At 34.7% G+C, this 24,033-nt stretch overlaps 2 protein-coding genes across 3 annotated transcripts; both read right to left on the bottom strand.

The window, feature by feature from the left end:
* Positions 1 to 12,481: 12,481 nt before the first annotated feature.
* LOC145130896 (uncharacterized) lies at positions 12,482 to 14,333 on the bottom strand. The gene is made up of 4 exons (XM_079065650.1): positions 14,254 to 14,333; positions 13,887 to 14,136; positions 13,328 to 13,797; positions 12,482 to 13,259 (listed from the first exon to the last, which is right to left on the bottom strand). Exons 1-4 carry the CDS (start codon positions 14,331 to 14,333, stop codon positions 12,482 to 12,484), a joined length of 1,578 nt encoding a protein of 525 aa, XP_078921776.1.
* Positions 14,334 to 19,198: 4,865 nt separating this feature from the next.
* LOC145132276 (glycosyltransferase BC10-like) lies at positions 19,199 to 23,806 on the bottom strand. Of its 2 annotated transcripts, none has more exons than XM_079067003.1 (11): positions 23,488 to 23,806; positions 22,127 to 22,638; positions 21,652 to 21,750; positions 21,455 to 21,555; positions 21,281 to 21,352; positions 21,091 to 21,181; positions 20,813 to 20,893; positions 20,654 to 20,716; positions 20,440 to 20,562; positions 19,829 to 19,867; positions 19,199 to 19,730 (listed from the first exon to the last, which is right to left on the bottom strand). In XM_079067003.1, exons 2-11 carry the CDS (start codon positions 22,508 to 22,510, stop codon positions 19,575 to 19,577), a joined length of 1,209 nt encoding a protein of 402 aa, XP_078923129.1. In that variant the 5' UTR covers positions 22,511 to 22,638; positions 23,488 to 23,806; the 3' UTR covers positions 19,199 to 19,574. The 2 variants fall into 2 exon arrangements, with proteins under 2 accessions (XP_078923129.1, XP_078923130.1); XM_079067004.1 differs by lacking the exon at positions 23,488 to 23,806 and adding an exon at positions 22,784 to 23,022.
* Positions 23,807 to 24,033: the final 227 nt, after the last annotated feature.

Here is a 24,033-nt window from a genome sequence, read left to right as displayed (position 1 = left end):
TTAATGAAGGGAGAATTATAGTCTTTGTCCTACCCGTTCGGCTAACGACCCTCCACCAGTCAAGGAAGCGGTGGGTGAGAGTGGACACCCATTAAACTGCCATTTTATTGGCAGTAACCTTATACCCCCCTTATAGACCGGCTTCGTGAATGAGGCCTACTAACGGTAAGATTGACTTTATCTTATACATATCTATATAATTAAAATTATAATAATAGTATAAGGGTTTGAATTTTAACTTTTAAAATTCTAAGGGCTTAACTTGGAATTAAAGTATTCATAAGTGAAAACATTTCTAATTCCAAAACTTGAGGGCAAGTTTTGAAACTATTCAAAACTAATTAATTCCATGACTTATATGTTTAAAGTAGTTTTAATTAAAAGACTCTTCAAGTTCCATAACTTGAGGACAAGTTATGGAAGACTTTAAACTAATAAAAGAATGTAACTTTTCTTTATTTTATAACTTATGGAATTAATTAAGGTTACACATTTTATTACTTAATGAAGTGACTCTTGAACCTCCATAACTTGAGGACAAGACTCTTCATTTTTTGTAACCATTGCCAACTTTTATGAGTTTTATGAAACTTAAATGTGACTTTTCATATAACTTGAGGACAAGTTACAAAAACACATTTTAGAATCAACTCTTAGATTAAAATGGATTGAAAACACATAATCAATTAACTTTTCTATTAATCTAAGCAACTCATAAGAACAAGATAATTCAAATCAAATTTTTTCATGTAATTAGCCTAATCACTAAACTAATACAAAACATGAATCTATTGACAATTATCTTTGAAATTGGATTAGTATGAACATTACCACATCAAAAACAAGTTTATAAGTTCAAAAACATCTTAGGGTAATGTTTCTAGTCCATTTCTAGCCAAAAAACGCGAAAATATGCTGTCTGGGGCTCCTACTCGTCGAGTGTATCAACCTACTCGCCGAGTAGGATGATTTTCTTCATGTACTCGGCGAGTTCATCAGTGGACTCGGCGAGTACAGTGCCCAGAATGCCCGAAATTCGACTTTTTCAGCATTTTTCAGCAATTTGCATCAAGTATAATTGAAAACAAGCCTAGGCTCTGATACCACTGTTGGGTTTTGAGCATTCTAACACTCCTAAGTGTACATGCAACCCTAAATACCTTGGATCTATGTTTTCTCTATTATACATGCAAATATGATTATCCAAGGTATTATCCTAACTAGCATACCAAAACATTGATACTAGGATAATAAAATAGATAGAATACATACCTTGTTGTTGTTGCTTGACTCCATGAAGCTTGAGAGCCTAGTGCCCCAAGTGTGACACCTCAAATGGTTCACACAACATCATGAACTCTTGGAATAACCATGAGAAGAAGACATACATGTTCAAATTGGCTAGCCCTCTTACATATGTATCACTAGTGCCAATTTCTTGAACTAAAGGGGTTCTTATATAGTGTGGCTATTAGGGTTAAACCATGTAACTCATGACTTTACCCATTCCTTATGCTCCATGGGTTTTAACCTCCATGGAGTATCCATGGATCACCACATGGGTTAAATCCAACATAAAGGAATCTTGGATCATAAGCCCGCATATATAAGAATGAATGATTTACACAATCAATCCCCATATATTTAATTAGTCTCTTTTTGATCACTAAATTAAGTCCAAATTAATTCTTGATGAATACTAATTAAATAACATGATTTCATATTAATATATTAGAACTTATAATATATTAATATGTCACAAAATGTCTTTTCCTCATAAACGGTCTATCCAAATGTTCCGATGCCATGCAACCCAAATGGACCATGCCGAGTCGGGTCAAGTACATACTAATTATAGTTATGGACTTAGACACTAATCCAACAGTTCCCTCTCCACAGGGGGAACATACTCATCTCGAAACATCGTGGTGAACCTCTCCCAAGTCACCGCAGTAAGCTCTGCCGTAGTGAAGTCTGTCGTCACAAACTTCTACCAGTCCTTCGCTCCCAGGCGAAGCTGGTTCAGCGCAAACCGAACCCTCAGATGCTCCGGACACGAGCAGGTGAAGAAGCATCCCTCGATATCAGAAATCCACCTCATCGCAGCAATCGGGTCCTGCGTCCCATCAAACTCTGGTGGCTTCGTGTTGCTGAACTCTCGGTACAACAACGAGTTACCTCTTTGCGGCCTGGCAGCAGCGACAGCTGCAGTGGCCGCAGCAACAGCAGCATCAGTAAGAACGGCGTACCGCTCATCAAAATTCTCGATCAACGTGGTCTTGATAGACCCGAACATCTCTGGTATCTCAGCTCGGATGGCCGCAGCCACCTCCTCGTGAATCAACCTACGGATCTCCTCATCACTGGTACCACTGGTACCACTGCCTCCTGGGTGGTGGTGCGTCCCAACCATGATGTCTCTGAAATACAACACAAAAGAAATCAGAGACTCGCTCGAGTATACTCGTACTCGATACTCAACCCTACTTGCTCTTTAGTACCCTGAGGATTCTTACTTGGACTGCTCACCGATCCGGTGTTTCCAGTAGTACGGGCCCTTATACTACCTTCCACAGCACATCGGTATTCACCCCAAGTCCTCCTCCTAGGATCCCAGATCACAAGTACTCTATATCTCACTAAACTTAGGCTACTCTCTGGTAGACCACTCATAAGTTCCTCGCTGCTACCTACTTACTCTCGAAGTATCTCATAGTAGCAGTAACTCCTAGGCTAAGGCATCACAAATCAGGCCCACTCTAGTCCTAACCATGAATACCTAGCCTACTCTAGCATGCATAACATATCACATAATATCTCATGACACATAATGTAAGGGTATTTTGGGAAATCACCGTTCGGGTGCTGGCTGATCGTACACACTGCTTCGTTCCGCTTTTCTCAAAAGTCCTTTACTCTTTTGGAAAAATTGTTTCTTTTATGAAAAATTCTCTCAAATCCTCAGTTTGAGTTCAGATACGCCCGGAGGTGTATCCGAGTCTCTCAAACCAAGGCTCTGATACCAACTTGTAACAACGTAAATTTTCAAAACAATTTTTTTCATTTTTAATTCATACTTTTAATCATCAAAAACAATATCCAAACAAAATGTATCCAATGTTATTATCACAGAACAAATCCCGGAATCTCAAAACATAATCTCTATGAGTGTGTACGGATCATGCCGGCGCCTTCCCGCGATCCTCGCTAGTACTTGAAACACATAACACAACAACTGTAAGCATAAATGCTTAGTGAGTTCCCCAAAATACCACATACAACACATACGCCACTCGAGGCTATAATACGACCCACCGGTCGATGTGTCTCATCGGGACCCTCCAGTCCCGTAGCTCGTTGGACCCTCTGGTCCGGTCAAAGCTCGTCGGACCCTTCGGTCCAGTCTGTGTCGTTGGACCCTTCAGCCCGATCTATATCGTTGGACCCTCTGGCCCGGTCTGTTCAACACATAGCATACACATAAACTCATATATACACATAGAATACAAGACCCTCTGGCCTACACATAAATACCACTCTAGGTAATGTATATTGAGAAGACTCACCTCGGGTATCTCGGATGATCTCGCACACGAATATACTGATCTAGCCCTCGCCTAATCACATACACAATATCCTCAAATAAATAATGGCTCTCAAAGGCTAGATTAAATCCCCTTCTACGATCCCTCAGAAGGGTAAAAGACCATTTTACCCCTCCTTGACCCAAAAGTCCAAATGTTGACCAAAACCCTAAAAGTCAACGAAAGTCAACGGTCAGACTTTGACCCGACTCGTCGAGTGCACATGGGCGACTCGGCGAGTCCATGCGGGTCCTCTGAATCCTTCTAGCCTCTCTTGGCTCGTCGAGTCATCCCTCCACTCGACGAGTTACACCTGTCACGAATCGCGGGGCAACCCCGACTCGACTCGCCGAGTACACTAATGGACTCGGCGAGTCCCTTCCATGGCAACACTGAAATGACCTTCTGAGGTCAGATCTGTTCCTCTAACCTATAGATCTGACCTTCCCAAATACGATAATCACGTAAAGGTTCGAACTTTAGGACCATGCATCACACTATCACCTCTATATATGCCAAAATAACCCTTAATGTGATAACCTAAGCCCCAAACTCATAAAGGACTGCATAAAGCTGGGGAATAGGGACTCTCTGGACCTCTCAAGGTCCAGATCTGAAGATATTGACACAATGGGACATCACATTCACTGTATCTTTTACCAAAAAGAAGAGAAAAAGCCCTAGATTCATGAAATCTATTACTCAAGCAAAAATAGACATGAATCCTTACCTCTCACAGCAGCTCTGAACGAAATGATGGAAGATTTGAGTCCCACAAGTCAGCCTAGCTCGAAATCTTTCCTTTACTTTGCTAAAACACACTCAAGAATGATGGATTAGACTTCCTCTTGCACCACAAGCTTCTCTCTGCTCTCTAGGGTTTCTCAGGGGAGTAGTGGCCGCAAATGACGGCCATAAGGGCCTTTAAATAGGGCTCAGGCCCTGAGATTTAGGTTTTCACTTTACAGTGCGGACTCGCCGAGTCCACGCATCTACTCGTCGAGTCCGGTCATTAATCCAGTCAAGAACTCGCGATCCTACTCGGCGAGTCTGAGCGTCTACTCGCCGAGTCCCTCCATAAAATCCAAGATAAATAACTAAAATAAGATACCTGGGAATCAGGATGTTACAATAATGATAAATACTAAAATACTAAACACTTATAAATTCCCAATCTTGGTTACTTAGGAAAATGTGAATTTGGTGCTAACCCATGAAATTGCACTTTGCACCTTGTTAAGTCGTTAGTGGAGCGTGTGTGGTTAACCGGCACACTAATATGGGACTGACAATATGTGGAAAAGGGTAGCTTAATGTTAATCATAGATCAATGGAGCGTGTGTGGTTAACCGGCACATTGATTAGGTGGTTGTAACATTAAGTGTACCAAGTTAATTTGCATGGTTATTCACTCTTTGTTTGTGATCCTCGGCATCCCAGTCACAAACTTGAAGGGCACAATCGAGATTTAAACATGCCATTGAAAAGTTCAATGAATCTCAAAAGAATCTAGGAGTTTCAATCAAATTAAAACCTAATAATTTATTTCGTTTTTCATGGTGGAAATTGGTGAATCGTCATTCGCCTACCTTCAAATATTTTATAGCTTGGATTACGGCATCCCTCTTCCAAGTTATAAAATATTGTGTTGGATCCTAGCCTTAATATTTCATATTGGGTGTTATATTAAGGATTTAAATCAACTTAACTTGAAATTCTCCCTAATATATGTCTATTTCAGACAACTATGGTCTTCCCAAATCTTTAGGAACAAGCTTCCTAGTGAATATGATATCCCACATGGCAATCAAGGTGAAAGATTGATCCCTTTGTTGTGCATTAATGGGACTGGAAATCATACTTCACTTCCTCCACCTCCTCCAATTATTCTCCCTATCCCAAAAGTTTCAAGACTTGAAAAGTTCAAGGTCACTCAATCCTTATTGGCAAGTAAAGTCTATATGTGCTCGGGTTTTGACAGGCCGGGAGAGTTGGGTGTCGAAATCTCGAGGAAGTTGGCTGTTGACTGGGTTCTTTAGTCACTTCCTGATGACAGATCGCGGCATGACCCTTATCGATCTTACCTATTTGCTTGTTGTTGCTGAATCAGCAATTATTTGGAGCACTGGTAAAGAAAATTTGATTTGAAGGTCCACTTCCCAATATTTTCATGGACATTTACAATGGTAACATTAGAAGTCTAGAAAAGCTTTCTCTTCCCAATGGAAAGGGATCGACCATGGTCAAGTCGTTTGACCCAATGGTAAAAAGAAAGGCTAAGTCTGAGATAGTCTCGTGTACCATTTCCAAAGAGTCCATATGTTTCTTTTGCCAAGAGAAGGGACATTGGAAGCGAAGCTTCCCTGACTACCTGAGATATCTAAAAGATAGTAAAGTCAAAAATTTTGACTCTACTTCAGGTAAAGTCCACTATCTAACTCTATTAAGTTCCTGTTTGGAGATTCTTAATACATGATGTAATGTAATTACATTTTCATGTTTTGAAGAATCAAGGAAAAGTAAGGAAGCTCAAAAAAAGAGTAAGTTGATTCTGATCGCGAAAAGATGGATTTCAATCGCATGGTTCGGTGATCAGAATTTTGAGCTGCTGTTTAAGAGTTACGATATATTGCTTAGGAATAGATAACAACATGTTTTTTCATATGTTTTTGCATTGTAAGGATAAGTTTTTCCGCAAGTTTTAAAATAAAAGAAAAGTTTTGATTTTATTTAATTTAAGTATCCTTACAATGACATTAGTGGAAAATTGTTGTTTATATGATTTCATTGATAGCAATATTGGAAAATGGATTTGATTCTTTCATTTGTGGTGGTGTCATAATTTACCAAATAAGGAAAGATTCTCATCACCCAAGTTTCAGTTGGATAGAAACTTAGAATCATGCAACTTGTATTGTATGATGAATGAGAATTTTCATCTTTGGGAAATTAAGACTAATTCCTTGTTCACATGTAAATGTGAGTCAAGTGAAGGAGTAAAGGATTGGGTACACTTGGTTGTGCGCTGGTCAAATCCACTACAAGGAATAACAAGATTATTCGTCATGATTTACTAAAGTTTAGTAAATATGGTTATGCTTACAAGTTTAAGTGTAATTCTGAAACATTGGAAAAGTTTCAATGCAAGGCAGAACGAATGAGAAGAATCAAATTAGGCAGAAAGATAAAAGTTTCTCCAATCTGAAGAGATGGGAGAGTACTTTAGTATCTTGGTTTATGATTATCTTAGTGATTATGAAACCATATCACAATTGATCCTCTAAGGACATCTTAGTGCATTTTTCTGGCTAAGAAGAGGAATCGTGAATTGTTGAAATGGTTAAATCAAAAGATCAACCATACTTCGTTCCAAAATCAAATATTAGAATCATACTCCAAGATTGAGCCTTGAGTGACATAATCTTAAAAGGTTTAAAACACTTGTCAAATGTAGAGTAAAATGTTTTCTACTCTGGTACATCTGAAATTGGTAAGTTGTGATTTTTGGATAAAACAAACACCAACTAAGACCAATTGTGTGAAGTGTTTAACTTGGTAAGAATCCGCACTAACTCTTGAATATTTGTTTTATGGTTCTTGAAAAAAAAATCTTATATGGCAAGAGGTCAGTGGGAGTCTTAAAAGATCTTGAGATAGTTTCAAGAACTAATCAAGAGTATTGTTAATCACTAGCCCACGACTTGAGGTTTGTAAACTATCGTGTTGACATATTCTTATTTCTGTGTCTATTCCAGTCAAAAGTTGACTATGCTTGTGATTTCTATGAGTTCTCAATTGTTTGCATAACAACCTGGAAGCAATGGTAGGCCCTTGAGCTGCCAGGAGGCAAGAAATTAAGATTAAACAAGTTCAGTCCATATGAGTTTGGATTTGTCACTAACCTTGTCTTGTGATTATGGTTATGACAAATTTACATGGATAGGAACACATACACCATAGAAATCTAAGTTTCATAAGGTTTCTCTCTGATTCATGAAAATGATGGTGAGGAAACACTTTCACTAAGTAGATTTTAAGTAGATAGCAGTTGTAATATTTGCATTCTCAAAGTCGTTAGTGGAGCGTGTGTAGTCAACCGACACACTGACATGGACTTGTGAGAAATAGCAAAAAGGTCTAAACATTATGATTACGACATCCCTCTTCATAATTGTTTAGACACACGGGTGAGCTATCTACGGAAAGGTGTATGATTTTTGGTAAGAAAGTCAATACATTATTGATTTCTAGAAGTCCAGATGATTTTTGGGTACATGTCAAAGCTAGTGGGAGGATAAGTGTTATGCTAATAATTATCATGTTAGTGGGAGCATGATTATTTTGTTAAGTGTTAGCAATATTAAATATAGAAAACAAAAGTTTCAAATTTGCAAAGATGTAGGGTTTGAAAAGTTATTTAGCTATAATTAAGGGAGAGGAAATTATACTTCATTCCAATTCTAAAAGCTTAGATTGAGATTTTAATCAAACTTAGTCAAGTATATCAATGAATGTTATGTTGGAATGGTTCAACATAAGGAAATTCTATATATGGGAACATTATTTGCGTTCTAAAATTCGATTGTGATTACGGTATCCCTCTTCATAGTCCGAATTGTGAGAACATGACAAATAGAAAAATTATAGCAAAAGGCTTGTCTAGGATCATGCCTTTATGTGAGACATTATGAATCGTATCCCATATGCTTCTGGCATAGGATCGATTACATATGCTATAATATTTCCATGTGTTCTGAATTTTCCAAATGCCTAGGGCATTAAGAGGGAAAAGGACCGGAACTGAATATGACTAAAATGATTAAGCAATTGTCGAGGACAATCTGAGGCTTACCAAAGATTGGTTGCTCATGGACAGTTGGAAGTATAGTGTAAATTTTGGAAGGACCATATTGACATATTCTGAAAAGAGGCAACTCTTGGTCAGAAGTGATAGTTAAAATGGGAATATGGAAATGTTTCCATAGGTGGAAGATTATTCATTAAATCTGTGTAAGATAACTTAATACAAGAAGGATGTTCAAAGGAATGTACTTTGAATATGAAACTTCGTTTCCATGGAATTGCTCTCCATTGAAATACTTTGTAATGTCTGTTGCCAAGTCTTTGTGACTTTTGTGCATAGTCATTACAAGATGATCAATGCATATAAGTTTAGATCTAACAGATTTCCGAAAATGGTAAGAATTTGGTATTCTTACATTTATCATAAGGATTTGGAGTTATGAAATGAGCATCATTGAAATGTTTTCAATCGATCTATTCCACAAAGAAAGGACCATAGACAAACATAGTGTGCGTGCTTGGAGCATGGCATAACTATTGTTTAAATTCAAGTATAAAGTTGATTATTCGAAACATTATACAATGAATAATGAGTAATCAATATGGTGATTAAATAAAAGGTGTTTTATTTACTCTCAAAAGTTTTGGGGCTATATAGGATTAGTATAATTCTTGTGTTTCACTTTGCATGTTTTGACTTCCCGAATAACTAAGTTTATTCAAACTCTCCACAGTCAATCATACTTTGGAAGTAGGTATGAATCAAGACTGTCATGAATTTGGCTTCTAGATGTCTAAGGTGTTTAGACATAGCAAAAGTTGCCGCAACATTCATGAGTGCTCCTGGAATAAGATTCGAGTATTGGATTAAAACCCATGCTCATTTGAAGCACTTCATGGATTTTATCACTAGTGATCATGAGACGATAATATCTTATATTCTTCAAAACTAGATATATGAATTGTTGGCTATGAGTTGGTTGTGCACTAATTGTACGAAAACGCATCAGTAACTTGATGTTATAAAACGTGCCTTTGTGTATGATTCAAAAAGTAGTTAGTACAAGCATATGAATCGAAGTTTATCCATTCCTTTTACCCTTGGATGGATAAAAGCGATATTTATGGGCCCCTCGATGATTTAGTGATGACACCCCTAAGTGTTTGGCCAAGCCTGGACTGATTTGATTTGTTCAATTAGTCGGTCGTCATAAATCGGAAATCGGGAAACAACAGATGGACAGAGAGAATGATTATAATCCATGTCTCAGTCCATATAATATCTTGTAGAATGGAGGAATATATGATCCCTTATCTAATGGACGCGTCATTGATTTGTTCAAAGTTCGACAACGGCTTTAAGAGCTATGATTGCTAGTCAGGTTGTGAAGTCGTACTTGCAATAATAGTTATTAGACTTATCCAGGTGGGAGACTGTTGGATTAGTGTCTAAGTCCAAAACTATAATTGGTATGTACTTGACCCGACTCGGCATGGTCCATTTGGGTTGCACTTCACCGGGACAATTTGTATGGATAGACTTATGAGAAAAGGATATTTATGATTTATTAATATATTATAAGTTCTAATATATGAATATGAAATCATATTATTTAATTAGTATTGATCAAGAATTAATTTGGAATTAATTTAGTGATCAAAAGAGACTAGTTAAATATAGACACATATAATATGGGCTAATGTTATTTAGGATGGGCTAAGCCTACATGGAAGTCCATGGATAGTCCATAGAGCTTTTAACCCATGGATCCTAAGTAATGTGGAAAGTCATGGGTATTAGGGTTTACCCTAATCATGCATACTATATAAAGTAGTCCTTGGCTCATAAAATTGGCACTAGTGTGTGTGTAAGAAGCTTGGCCGATTTTGTGAAGCAACTCTCTCTCTCTATCTCTCTCAAGTCTTCCAAGTTGTTGATGGTGATTTGTGATTCCACTTGAGGCATTCACATTATTGGTTCTAGGCTCTTAAATCTCCAAGTAATCAACTACAAGAAAAGGTATGTATTCTATCTAGTTTTGTTATGCAAATACATATGATTATATGCTAGTTAGGGTAATACCTTAGAAACTTCAAGTTTGCATGTATAATAGAGAAAAAATAGATCCAAGGTATTTAGGGTTGCATGAACACCTTATGAGTGTTAGAATGCTCAAAACCCAACAACTTCTTACTCAAGTATCCATCCTATCAAATTGTCCTCGTGATATGCAACCCGAAATAGACCATGCTACTCTCGGGTCAAGTACATACCAATTATAGTTATGGGCTTAGACACCTAATCCAACAAAACATAGAGGCTAAGTTCACACTGTTCACCCACCTCCGTATATGATGTGAAGCTTGTGCTCTAAAATGGCACAATTCATAACCTGGTTACCCCAACTGCACCTTAAACTTTGATACCAAATGCAGAAATGATGCCTTCACGATCATCTCAAGATCATAGTTGGTCACCCAACTACAATCGGCACATGGCTGAAAATGTGTCGAATGGAGTCACAAATGAAGACCTGGCGATCAATCTATTGCAGACACAGTTGGAGGTGTCGCTTGTGAGGGAAGAGATTGCAAACGACCTTTGTAAACTACGACGCAGCCTCACTAGAGAGATGGACGCCCTAAATCATGAAGTTGATGATGTTAGGGCAGGTCAACTCGATCTATCTAACATGGTTGCTGATTTGAAGAATCATTTTTGTTCAATGCAAGCGTCGTATGTCAACATTGTTCTGGGAAAAAAGAAGTCGAAGAAAGTGAAATGGGTCTTTGGGGTTTTTGTCGTTGTTGTTGTGGGGGTTTTAACCTACAGGTTTTTTAAATGACACAAGAACTTTAGGTTAAAGATTTCAATACTGGGTTTCTATTTTGTTTTGATGTGCATCTTGTTTATTCTCCTTATTAGTAACGGGTTTTGTTGGTTGCCTTTTGGTTTCTGGTTGTAGTATTTGGTGGTTCTGTGATCATGATGTTGTGATGATCAGTATTTTGATGGTAGTCACAGGTGATGGTTCTAGTATGTACTTAGGTAGTTGTGGAAATCATGTTATAACTTGTTCAATATATGTAAAGATGCAGAAACCCATGAATGAAATATTGATTAAGTTAACTTGTTCCTGTTATAAAATGAGTACTCTTATAAATGTAAATGTGCATGTGTCGTGAAGAAGTAGGCATTTTTTATGTTGATTTTGTTCTTTGGACCACATGAAACAGTCAAACGTTTAATACCATTAAAACATGAATCCCAATGTTTGTTTGTGGAGACATGGGACAAAAGAGAAGAATCTAATACCTAGATTTGTCATTGTGTATACCCAGAAATGGAAAACAATGAAAAGTGCATTTTTGTTGTATTTGTGATTGCCCACTTTGAATAATTGCCTAGAAGAAATGAAGGGAAGAAATGAAATACCCCTAATTGGTTAAGTCAAATAATAAAATTATGACTAAAATACCCGTAGTGGGTTTAGTGACATAATAAATATTAACTGAAATACCCCTAGTGGGTTAAGTCACATAATATAAATTGCCTCTAAAACCCCTGATCGGTTTATTAAAATAAAAAATAATGACAGAAATACACCTAGTTCTTTAACAAATTAAAATGACAAAAATACCCCTAAACTAACATTCACATGCCCTCTTTTACCAATTAAAATGAGACTAATACACCTAGGGGGATTGTATGTAATTTAACTTCTTCGATTGACTAAAATACCCCTACTTTAATACGTACATGAAATATCATACACGTATTCTATTAACTGATTGAAATGACTAAAATACTTTAATAAGTACACGAAATACCATACATGTATTGTATTAACTGATTGAAATGACCAAAATACCCCTACTTTAATAATAACATGAAATACCATACACCTATTGTATTAACTGATTCAAATGACCAAACTACCCCTACTTTAATAATAACATGACATACCATACATATTATAAATACAAACACACATCCAAATATCAAATGTTAAGATTGTTATAACATACATCAACATAGCAAACATAAATTCCCTTGTTCAATCCACATTACAGACATACAATTAGAAGTGTAATTAATCTAACTCCATTGGCGATCCAACACTACTACCTTCACCTTCAACTCTTTTAGCAAGCTTTAGTTTAAGAGTTCTCTCTGACTTTTTCCTCTTGCTTGGTTGACCCGTAGTTTTCACTTGCCTAACAACTTGATTAACCCTGACCAATTCCTCAGCTTCATTAACCCTGACCACTTGCTCAGATTCATTTACCATCATAACTTCATCAGTTTGTGGCTCAATTGCATCACCCATAACAACATCTTCTCCACCCCCATGCATATTCACTAATTCTTGTGTTTGCATGATTTTTTGTTTCTTTGTGAAATTAGTTTTAGGTGGCCATGGCACTTGAGTGCAAGTGGTCTTGTTGTGCCCTTTCTCTTTGCATATGCCACAAGAAACCTTTTTTCCTGCCTTTGAAACAGTGTGTTTTCCAGACATTTCAGAAGCATCGCTTATTCTTTTGACTTTTGGCCTGCCTGGCATTCTTCTTTTTAAAGGAGGAAATGGAGGTGTAAAGGTTGTTGAAGGCCACATGTTCATCCCATTCATGCCACTAATAGACTTTTTGTAAGTATTATGGAAGAAGGCTGCCAGGTACAAAGGGTCTACATATGGACCATCAGGTGTTACGTTTAAAAAAGCTAATGTAGCTACTGAATGAACACAACCAAACCCATTTAGTTTCCATAACCTATAACTGCATTCCATTTTTGTAACATCGACAATGTATGACTCATCCATATTCCTTGTTTCAAACTTCATACTCCCACAAGACACAACCTGCCAATGCCTACATAAAGTAATGCAAATTTTAGAGTTGACAGAGGTAAGTTATGTATGAAATAAAAGTGTGCATACCTTTGCTCATTTTGGAGAATATTCAATCTTGTTCTGATGTTTGGACAAACAGAATAACGATTCCATCCTTGACCTGTGAGTTTCATAGTGACCATCCTTTGCATCACATATATACGAATGTCCTCCAACATGCTGATAATAGGTTTCTTCCTAGCTTCCAAAATGACATTATTAAAGCTTTCTGAAAATACATTCTCCACGGATTCACATGACTTGTGAACTCTAAAAAAAGCTAGAGACCAAGTCTTTGGATCTCTATCCATAAGATGCTTAACTGCTTCAGGATTCAACTTTTCAATATCTTTCATGGCTGTGTTAAAATGTGCTTCAGTTGTTGCCTTGCTTGCTCTCCAAAACAAATTTTCAAACTTGGCTCCACTAAACCTCTTTCTAAAATTAGCATATATATGCCTAGCACACTGCCTATGTTCTGTTGCTGGGAATACTTCTTTGACTGCCTCAACCAAACCCTGCATATATACCAGTAATAGGTGAAGTTAGAAATGTAAATATTTATTATATTATATATTATACTATGTTAAATACTTTACAAACATACCTTGTGTTGATCAGAAATTAAGACCAAACCACTTCCATCATTCCAACATTGCAAATCTTCTGCAAGATTTTCAATGAACCATATCCAATTCTCTTTGTTTTCCACACATACAACTGCCCAAGCAATTAGGAATATTCCATTGTTAACATCCCTACCAACAACACACAGCAACTCACCTTGGCAAAAACTTTTCAAGAAACAACCATCTAAGTTAATGATCCGTCTACACCCTCCACGCACCCTTGTTTGACTGCATCAAAACATATGTAAATCTTGCTGAAGTAATTCTTACCATCAAGCATTATATCCACAAAAATTTTTAATAGTGGATCCAGGATTTGATCTTTTAATCTCCTCACCGTAATACCATATTCTAGCATAATTTTCTGCAACCGTGCCTTCAACTAGACTCAATGCATACTTCTTGGCTCTCCTACACTGACTCATACTTACAACAATGCCAAAAGTGGTTTTCACCTCCTATTTTAGTAATCTCACACTCATCTTCTGATTGTTGAAAAATTGTTGGGTAAAGTGAGTACCTATCCATCTATAAGTTACAATTGATCCGAATTTGAAATTCTTTGAACAATTGTGCTCACTAATAAGAGACTTAATTTGGAAAGACTTATCATCACTCATCCATGAACCCCAAACCCTAAATGTACATTTTCCATCACAACATTTGGCTAGCAACCGTCTATTATAATTTTTCACAAAACATAATTGATAACCATTTGCAACAGCATAGTTACAGAGCATGTGTTTCAATTGTTTAGGACTCTCAAACCTCATACCTAACACAGGTTCCTGCTCCTTCCAGTGAAGCTTTTCATTGAAAATGTTTGGCAATTGAGGATAAACATCTTCATCCTCATCCATGGCTTCTTCCAAACCCCCCCCCCCCCCAAGCTGCATTGTCACCCATTTCGACATCAGGGTCATTGTCCTTTTTGATAAAATGAGGGCTGCTATGGTTATCCTCATCTTCATCAGCATCCACATCCTCATCCTCATCTTCATTTTCATTTTCATCCTCATCATCCAAATGGTCTGTCTCAATTTCTTTAACTAGTCCTGCACCATCAAGAACTTCTTCCACTATGTTATCAACTACCTCTTCTTTGTGTTCTTCCAACCATTCCTGCATGTTAGTATTACCAAAATGGTCTACATACATAGGCAGTATAACACCACATTCATACGTTATTGCTGTAAAATCGGCATAATCCAACTCATTCGAAATTAAGGTCAGACCTTTGGGAAAATGAATATCTGGTTGGCAGTAATAGAACTTTGCACACTTTTCTCCGATGAACCTTTCGATAAATTCTAAACACCCGATCTTGTCCATGCTTGCGAAATCGATGTTTGATAACCTCTGAGTAATCCCCCCCCCCCCCCCCCCGGTAAATCGTATGGGGTATTTTGCAAAGATTCATTGGAAATGCACATCGACTTGGATGAATACGGGATCCATGTTTGAGGTTTGAGGAGACAGAACGAAAGTAAAGGTTTATCAAACGAGCTGGAAGTGGTGAATGGTGAACAGTAGACGGGAAAAGATCTCATTTAAGTTGAACTATTAGTAAATGACATGGCATACATAGTCAACAAGGCAAGGGGGTTAAGTAACACATGTGGCAGGAATATGACCGACTGACCCCTTCACAATTGACATAATGACTTAATTGACCCGACAAAATAAAGTTTGTTCCCTCGTAAAGTCACTAAAAATGTTTAGTGACTAAAAGGATAAACCCTAGAAAATTCATAGGTCATATGTTTCATTTTCCCTTATAAAAAATAGTTTAAAATACTATCATACAATATAAAGGCCGGTTTCAATAGCAAAATAATTACGATACAATAATTTTGGCTACGTTGGATCCTTTTTATAAAGGAAGATGCTACGAAATTAGTTTTATTTTATTTTTAGATAGAATCAAATCTATTTTTTATTAGATAAATATCACTCAAAAAATCAACCAATAAAAATAACATGTGAAAATAAAATATATGAAAAAAAAAATGCCAACCATATGTCGTATCGGATGGCCGGCTCTTTTGCTGACTTGTTTTTATTTTTATTCTTTTAACTAATTATCTTTTATTTTATTTGTTTTTGGTTAGATAAAATAATCTTTTCTGGAAACGGCAATATATTTATATTGATAAAAGAACCACACGAATAGTGATAAAAGAACCATACGATTAGCAAGTAGCTAAACCGCAGACAATTAACAAAGTGTTTCAAAAGATATAACAAAAACGGTAAAAGATAAAGTAATCAATATTCATAGTTTACATATGAAGAGATTCTAAGGGTAAATAGTAAACTCAAAGTCAAAGTAGCAAATATAGATGAAGACTTACGTCAACTTATTGCCTTCTCATATAAGTTGCTTTGCGGAAAGCAATATAGATAAGGATAAATATGTCACTTTCAACATTATTAACGTTTCCATTTTTTTACGAGAAAGTCAAGTCAATTCTAAAAAGTTTTTTACCTCATAAATCCTGTGGTTAAAAAATCATTAGTTTACTAATAACGTTTTAAAACCTATAAGATTAAATTAGGGAATGTGTATATGAAGAAAATAACTCGAAAATTTTGTTTTTAGCAAAAAATAATCATTGGGTCCGGAATCAAGAAAAAACATTTTTTCTAACAAAAAAATACATTTCGAACTGACATTCTGGATTTCAGACTGGAATTTCGGATTAAAAAAACACCGGAGTTTCAAGAACAAGTCTGAAATCCGATTAACAATTTCCGGAACTTTAAGAAAAAAATCGTTTTTTACTTAAATCTAACAAAAAGGTAAACAAACATAGTAATGTAACTATATACAATATTAGTACAAAAAATCAAACATTTTATTGAAAAATGATGACCTTAAATACTTCAAAATGGACATTTCGAACATAATGGGACATTTCTTTCAAAACAATAGGGAAAAAACCAAAAAATAAAAATAAAAAAATAACTTCAAAATTTGAAAACCAAACCCGGAAAGCATTCTTTGAAAAAAAAAAACAAAAAAACTTCGGAATATAAACAGTAATATGAAATGATGCATTCGGGAGAAAATGTTTATTTTTCAAACACTGAAAAAAAAAACAAAAAAAAAATTATTTTCTTTGAAAATCTCACTTATATAGGTTAGATTAGGGATGAGTTTTAGAATCGCTGGAACCGGAACCGGACCGGATTTAGTAATAAGGCTCTGTTACCAGTTCTCCACTTTTAGAAAAATCGGTCCCGGTTCGATTCTACAAAACCCAATTAAAAAACCGAAACTAAACTGGAATCTGTCTCGCTTTTTAAAATGTACATAACTCACTCATATGAAATCGGAATTACTTGATTTTTTTCCAGCATTTAATTTGGTGTTTGTACTTTATTTTAGACTATACTAACACTTGGCTAGATATTGAATCAGTACATGTATCGGAAGACAACATATCAATGTTGCGTGTTTTCTGTTTCAACACTTACTACTTTTTTTTTTAGAATTTGTCCCGCACAACTCACTCACATGAAATCAAAGTTACTTGATTCTATGGTTGAAACTTGGTCATTTGAATTTTATTAAACTTAGTTTTTCAATTTGTGGTGGTTGAAAATGCATTGTTGTTCTTAGTTCCATTTTGAAAATGTATATTCATGGTTCCAAAACCAGTTTTGTTATAAAAAATACTCAAAACCGGTTCTAATTTGAAAAACAATTGAAAAACTGGTACCGGGACTAGGACCGGAACCGACACCGGCATTACAGTTTCCAATTCTTGTAAACTCGAAAATCCAGTTTTTTTTCTAAACCCTGTCAATCCGGTTTGGTTCTGGTCCGGTTCCAAAGCTCGTCCCTAGGTTAGATTACTTAATTTCTCATTAATTTATGTACCCTTTTTAACTTTCTAAAGTATATTGTGAGAAATTGCAACATACTTTGTTGTTTACCAATAGGGAAATCTCCAATAAAGTCCTAAAATTTTGGTCCCGTTTATGTTTTAGTCCTAAACTAATTTTTGTTTACGAAAAAGTCCTAAAAACCGGCAAAAGTTTGCATTTTGACCCTTTTTGACTGGTTGGAACCGGTAACAAATTAATTTGGGACTATTTCATAAACTGGCCTAGAATATTGAGACTTTTCTGCAAAAACAAAAAATATTAGGGCTTTTCTGCAAACAAAAATCTTATTATTATTATTATTATTATTATTATTATTATTATTATATTAAAAATATAAATAAGTATACTATTTTTTTAAATTTGTTATTATTAATATTGTTAATAATACATATAAATACATTTAAATTAAAAAAATATATTGGTGAAGGTGGAGCGGATGGTAATGCTTTAAGCATTGAAATCATGAACGTCTATTTGTATATTCTAACTTTGTATATGAGCATTTCACATTTGTTATTATTATTTTTATAGTGTGATAAAGCAAAACAAGTTATATTACTTTCTATTAATATGCAACTTCTTTTAAATTGTCAAGTGTTAATATTCTGAATTGAAAATAATAATAAAAAATATGAAATGATCATATACAAAATGAGGATATACAAACATATATTTATGATTTCAATGCTTAAAGCATTACCATCACCATCACATTCACCTTTAAATAATCTCTTTAATATTTTTTTATTTAAGTGTATTTATATGTATTATTAAAAATATTAATAATAAAGAATTTAAAAATCAGTATACTTGTTTATATTTTTAATAATAATAATAATAATAATAATAATAATAATAATAATAATAATAATAATAATAAAGTTTTTGTTTGCACAAAAGTCCTAATATTTTTTTTTTGCAGAAAAGTCCTAATATTTTGGGTCATTTTGTGAAATAGTCCCAATATTTTAGGTCAATTTATGAAATAGTCCCAAATTAATTTGTTGCCGGTTCCAACCGGTCAAAAAGGGTCAAAATGCATACTTTTGCCGGTTTTTAGGATTTTTTCGTAAACAAAAATTAATTTAGGACTAAAACGTAAACCGGATCAAAATTTTAAGACTTTATTGGAGTTTTCCTTTACCAATATTGGAAAAGTACTTCATTTTTACTCATAATAGCAACATAACAAACTCGGAATTTTTTACATTTAAATCAATATCGATTTTCATTTATAATATTTAGTTGTGAAAGCACAAGTGATGTGACTGTGAACAAGAAGAGGGAAATCAATTTTATTAAAATATTATTATTTTTAATATATGTTTTTTAATCATCCACGTCATCTGTCATGTAAAGGAGGAAAGGGAAACAACCCAAAATCAGTACAATAATATTGCTCTAAATTCAAAAACTATCACTGAAATACGCAAAATGATACAAATATCACCCAAAATGAAGGGTAAAAACTAAAGGATTAATAACATGAAACATCTTTTCTCCCATACCTTTCTTCTTCACAATTTAACTGAAATGTGTTCCATAACTGTTGGTTGACTATTAACTCAAAAATCTCAAATGTTTCCCAAATATACCCTCCCTTGAACCCAGAAAGAATCCAAGTTTAGAGTGAATATTCTCATTTGTTGGGTCCTTACGAATCTTTGTGTAGATAATAAGCTTTACAACAATGTGAAAAGTGGTTGGACAAATCCAAACCAAACCAAAGAATCAGAACGAGAATCAAGAATCAAGAATGAAGAATCTCTCTCTCATGCTTTTGATGATGATGATGATAATGATGATGATGTGTAGTTTGAGAAAAGATCTATCATGGTTTCTAGAGTCTCTGCTGAGAATTTTCTTGCAAATAAGTAACATGGCCGATTCATCCCGTTCCATAGGCATGGCATGATCATGGTTTCCTTCTGCATGCATCAATTAAAGATATGTATTTGTTTAGGTTCTATGATTAAAGAATCACCATTACCATGACGGGTAAAAAAGTAATTTCAGAGGTACGTACCCTTTCTTCACTTGTAACATGAACACTTTCTGTGATGGACTGCAAGAAATAAGAACAACGCAATTATTATAAGTTTTATCCAAGGATTTTGGTTGGTTTTCTTATTTTCTAAGTTAAATTCAAAAAAAAAAAAAAAAATTGGTTGGTATTTTATCAAGGAATGGAATTTGTCAAAACTCAAAAGAATTGGAATCCAAATGAAGCATAAATTTGTCATGTGTTTGGTTGAAAGAAAAAAAAAGAACGGAATTCAATAATAACTTTTATTTAGGGCAAGTTACCAAAAAAAAGAAAATAAACATATAATGTTTTTTCTGTACTATTCCATTTTACTTATATTTAAAACATTTTGTTTGTTTGTTATAAATATACATAATCATAATCTTTATTTTTATTATTTCATTATATATACCAAGGATATTTTGGTCTTTTAATAAAAAATATATCCAAATTGAATTCTTCCACCCTTTCCTAAGAATGGTGAAACTCACTAGAAAAATTTTGAAGGATTCAAACAGAACTGAATTCCATCCATTTGGCAACCAAACAAGCAATACATAGAATGGAATCACGAATTCCAATTCCATCAAAAGTCTAATTGTGGAACATACCGTAAGGTTTTTTAGGAGCTGTTCAGAAACATCCTTCTCCCCATAAGATTTTGGATGCCATTTTCCTTCTGACCAATCAACATGTGTCACTGACCAATTTGCAATTCCATTCGGATCATGCATCTGAACATTTTAAGAAAAAAATCATAAATTTTATGAAACCCATGAGCAGAAGGTCACGAGGGGTAAAAATGGAATTTGTAAATGTTCTCACATGGAAAAAGGTTGGCAAGTAGTGTTCATCAGAATAGCAATTCCGTTGTCCATCCATGCCAGGCTGTAAGATAAAAGAAAAACATAAATGAACCAAATTAAATAAATAATAATCTTGAAATATAACAAACCTAAGTATAAAAATTAAAAATACACCCACCCTGCAATAATCTCTGAACTTTGCATAATAAAGATAATCAGCCATGATTATAACTGCATGTTGTCTCTTCATTGTAAACCACTGCAAAAAATTTAACATTAAAACTTTATAAATAAATAAATAAATTAATTAATTAATTAATCTGCCTACCCGTTTTTTAATGATTTTATCAATTTGAAATATTATAGCATAATGTTTTTTTTTAATCTTGTAATGTGTGACAAATGGAGCCTTATAGATCTAGAAACACATCTAAAGATTTATATTTTATAAAATACCTGAGCACCCTTTCTGAAGTATTTCTTCTCAACTTCAGGTAACATATGTTCAGAGTACCTTCCACTTCCATGTGGGCCAGGGTCCTCGAAGCTGGAAAGAACATGAAATAATGTTATTAAGAATTAATGTTTTTTTAAAGAATAAGTTTACTATAATTTTTAATGTAAATTTTAAAAGTGTTGTAGATACCTGTCAATGAAGCTGATATTTGTGTACATGAGATAATTGTACACATAGTCAAAATCACGCAGAGGTACACAACTGAAATATAAAAAAGAAAAAATATATATATATATCAATAACAAAAATCAAAAACCAAGAAAAATGAGTAAATGAGGGAGAGATTGTGTTGTGACTTGTGACCTATCAGAAAGTAAAACAAAGTGTTGATTATCAGGATCCTTCAATGCATTTGCTAAAAGTCGTTTTTCTGCATCAACCATTGAAATTTTCCCCCAATCTACCTGTCCAAGACATTAATATGATAACTAAGTTCATGTTCCAATCACTATCAAATAAAAATTATAAATAAAAATATAAGTTAAAATAAAAAAACAAACCGAGCCACTGCGAATTTCTTTATTGATGAAATAACGACTGGTGTGGACTGGTTTTTCTTTGGATGCGTGAACATGGATTGAAAATCTACCTTCATGACCCTACATATATTTAAAAAAAAAAAAAAAAGTGTCACTAGATGACATATATGCATATGATGACCAAATGTTATATGTTATAACTGATGCTTAAAAACATCTTTGAGAAAATGACATCACACATGGGGAAATGGAAGGAGAAATAAATGAGGGGAAATTTGTAAAAAGTTAGGACTTAATGGGAAAAGATTTTGTAATGTCCCCATTATGTCCTTTAAGTGTAAAAGAAACAACACCTTAGTGTTTGTTTTGATGGATGGAATTGAATGAGTTATTACATTCCATTCCTTACCCAATTCCATTCCTTTCCCCAATTCCATCCTACCAAATACTATCTTAGAATTCAAAACGAGAAAAGAATTTTAAATGTATTACATACCTGAAAAAATCTGTCCCACAACTTCTCAAAAGGCAATGATCCAGGGCTCAAGAACATAAAAGCAATCTTGGGATTTTTGGAATGAATTGGAGGGGCATTCAAAATGCTACTAATTACCACACGAGAAGCTATTTCTTCATCACTAAATTCTCTTATAGGAGGAGGAAGCCAACTAGAAAACGTCTCACAACCAGAAGAAGAGAAGATATAACAGGCACTAGAAGTTTGAGGTGGATAAATATAAGCAACAACTAAAAACATGCAAACCAATGAAATCAATACAAGTATCCATGTTGGTTTTTTTAATTGGTGACCACGATGACGTGGCGGAGGCAAGATCTGCATGTCTTTCATGCCTAAACGCCACGCCTTTGCTAACTTCATTTAGATTCTATGCATCACACAATTATGTCCTCAAGATTATTTGACCCTTTTTGACAATGGTCAATAAGCTCAAAGATTTAAAGAAAAAGCCCACCAAATGACTTCAAGATCAAGATTTATAGATGAACCTGAAAACAAGAAAAATAGCATTGTCAAATCTGTCAATCTTGAAAATAACAAATTTGAGATTAGAACAACAATACAAAGATCCGAATAGAGGAAAGCAGATACTAGCAATAAAGCAAAGTATAGACAATGACATATACTACTTACAATACTCATATACTAAATCTTTAGAATGGATCTCTAAAAATTGCTTCTAAATTCTTGATCCTTGATCTTGGAAAACATGAATCAGATTGAACTAACAAAGTCAGACTGGTTTAGAGTATTGTATTATTAGATTTATGTTAGCTCGATTGGGTATTTGGATATACACACTTTTAACATATCATCCCTTTGAAGCATAAGGTTCAGGAAGATACTTGAAGCAACAGGAATCTATAAAACGGCAATTGGAGGATTAAAGATAAATGAATACAAAAGAAGATGAAGTGGATCAAAGGGGTAGATGCCTTCGCAACCTAAAAAAGCAAAGCTTATAGAAGGTACAAACTATAAGAGATGGAAGTCAGACCTACCCTTTCTAAGTCAACGAGACCAAATCCAACTCCCAACACAGACATGCGTACATAAACACGAAACATTCGTGTCTTCGAATCCCTAATTCCCACACGCAATATACATGTGTTTGTTTGCACACACACATATATATGTATATATAATCCAACGTAACACCTGGGTTGAAGCATTGAGCGATAACCCAGAAAAAAAGATCAAATCTTTATGCGAATTTGAAACCTCATTGACCAATGACTATTCAAACGTTTCAAGATGAAATCTAACTAAAATAAATCGGAATTAAAACTCCCAAGAAATTGGGGATTATTCAATAATCACGTTAAACTAAAAGATACCTGATTCACGCGATATTTTATCTGAATCGACTGTTTCTTTCAAAGTAATCTTCAATGAGAAAAGATCGCTCAATGGGCTCTAAGATCTGAAAACAAGTCGAAGGAAGAGGGATATCTGTAATTTCGCAAGATGGGTGTGTGTATATATATAATTGGATCAACTTGTGGAATGGGGGGTAAGTCGATTCGTCCCTCTTCTCTCTCTGTCGATATAAAATGTATCTGTATGATTGCTGCTGCGTGTTTTAATAGAGAGTCCAAGCACAATAATATTTCAGCCGGCGATTTTTGGGACAATGGGTTTGGGTCATGTTTGTTCTCTACAAGTTGAAGATAAATAATAAATTAACAAGTAAAAAAGATTAATCACCCTTCGGAATTTTGAGCAATTGCATTCGATTATGGGTTGCTAAGTCAGATACATGACTTGTCAAAATTCAAGATTCAACGCTTGTTCTTTTCCAATTATTTGATTTAATATTGCTTCATGCATTCAAGTTGTAAGTTTTGCAATTTGAAAGAAAAATTCTTAGGGGATGTCAACGT

This window comes from Lactuca virosa, chromosome 8 (assembly GCF_052849685.1).
Source record: "Lactuca virosa cultivar CGN04683 chromosome 8, Lactuca_virosa_CGN04683_v6, whole genome shotgun sequence".
NCBI lineage: Eukaryota > Viridiplantae > Streptophyta > Magnoliopsida > Asterales > Asteraceae > Lactuca > Lactuca virosa.
Note: the sequence above shows the minus strand (reverse complement) of the source record. Positions and strands in the feature narration are given on the sequence as shown.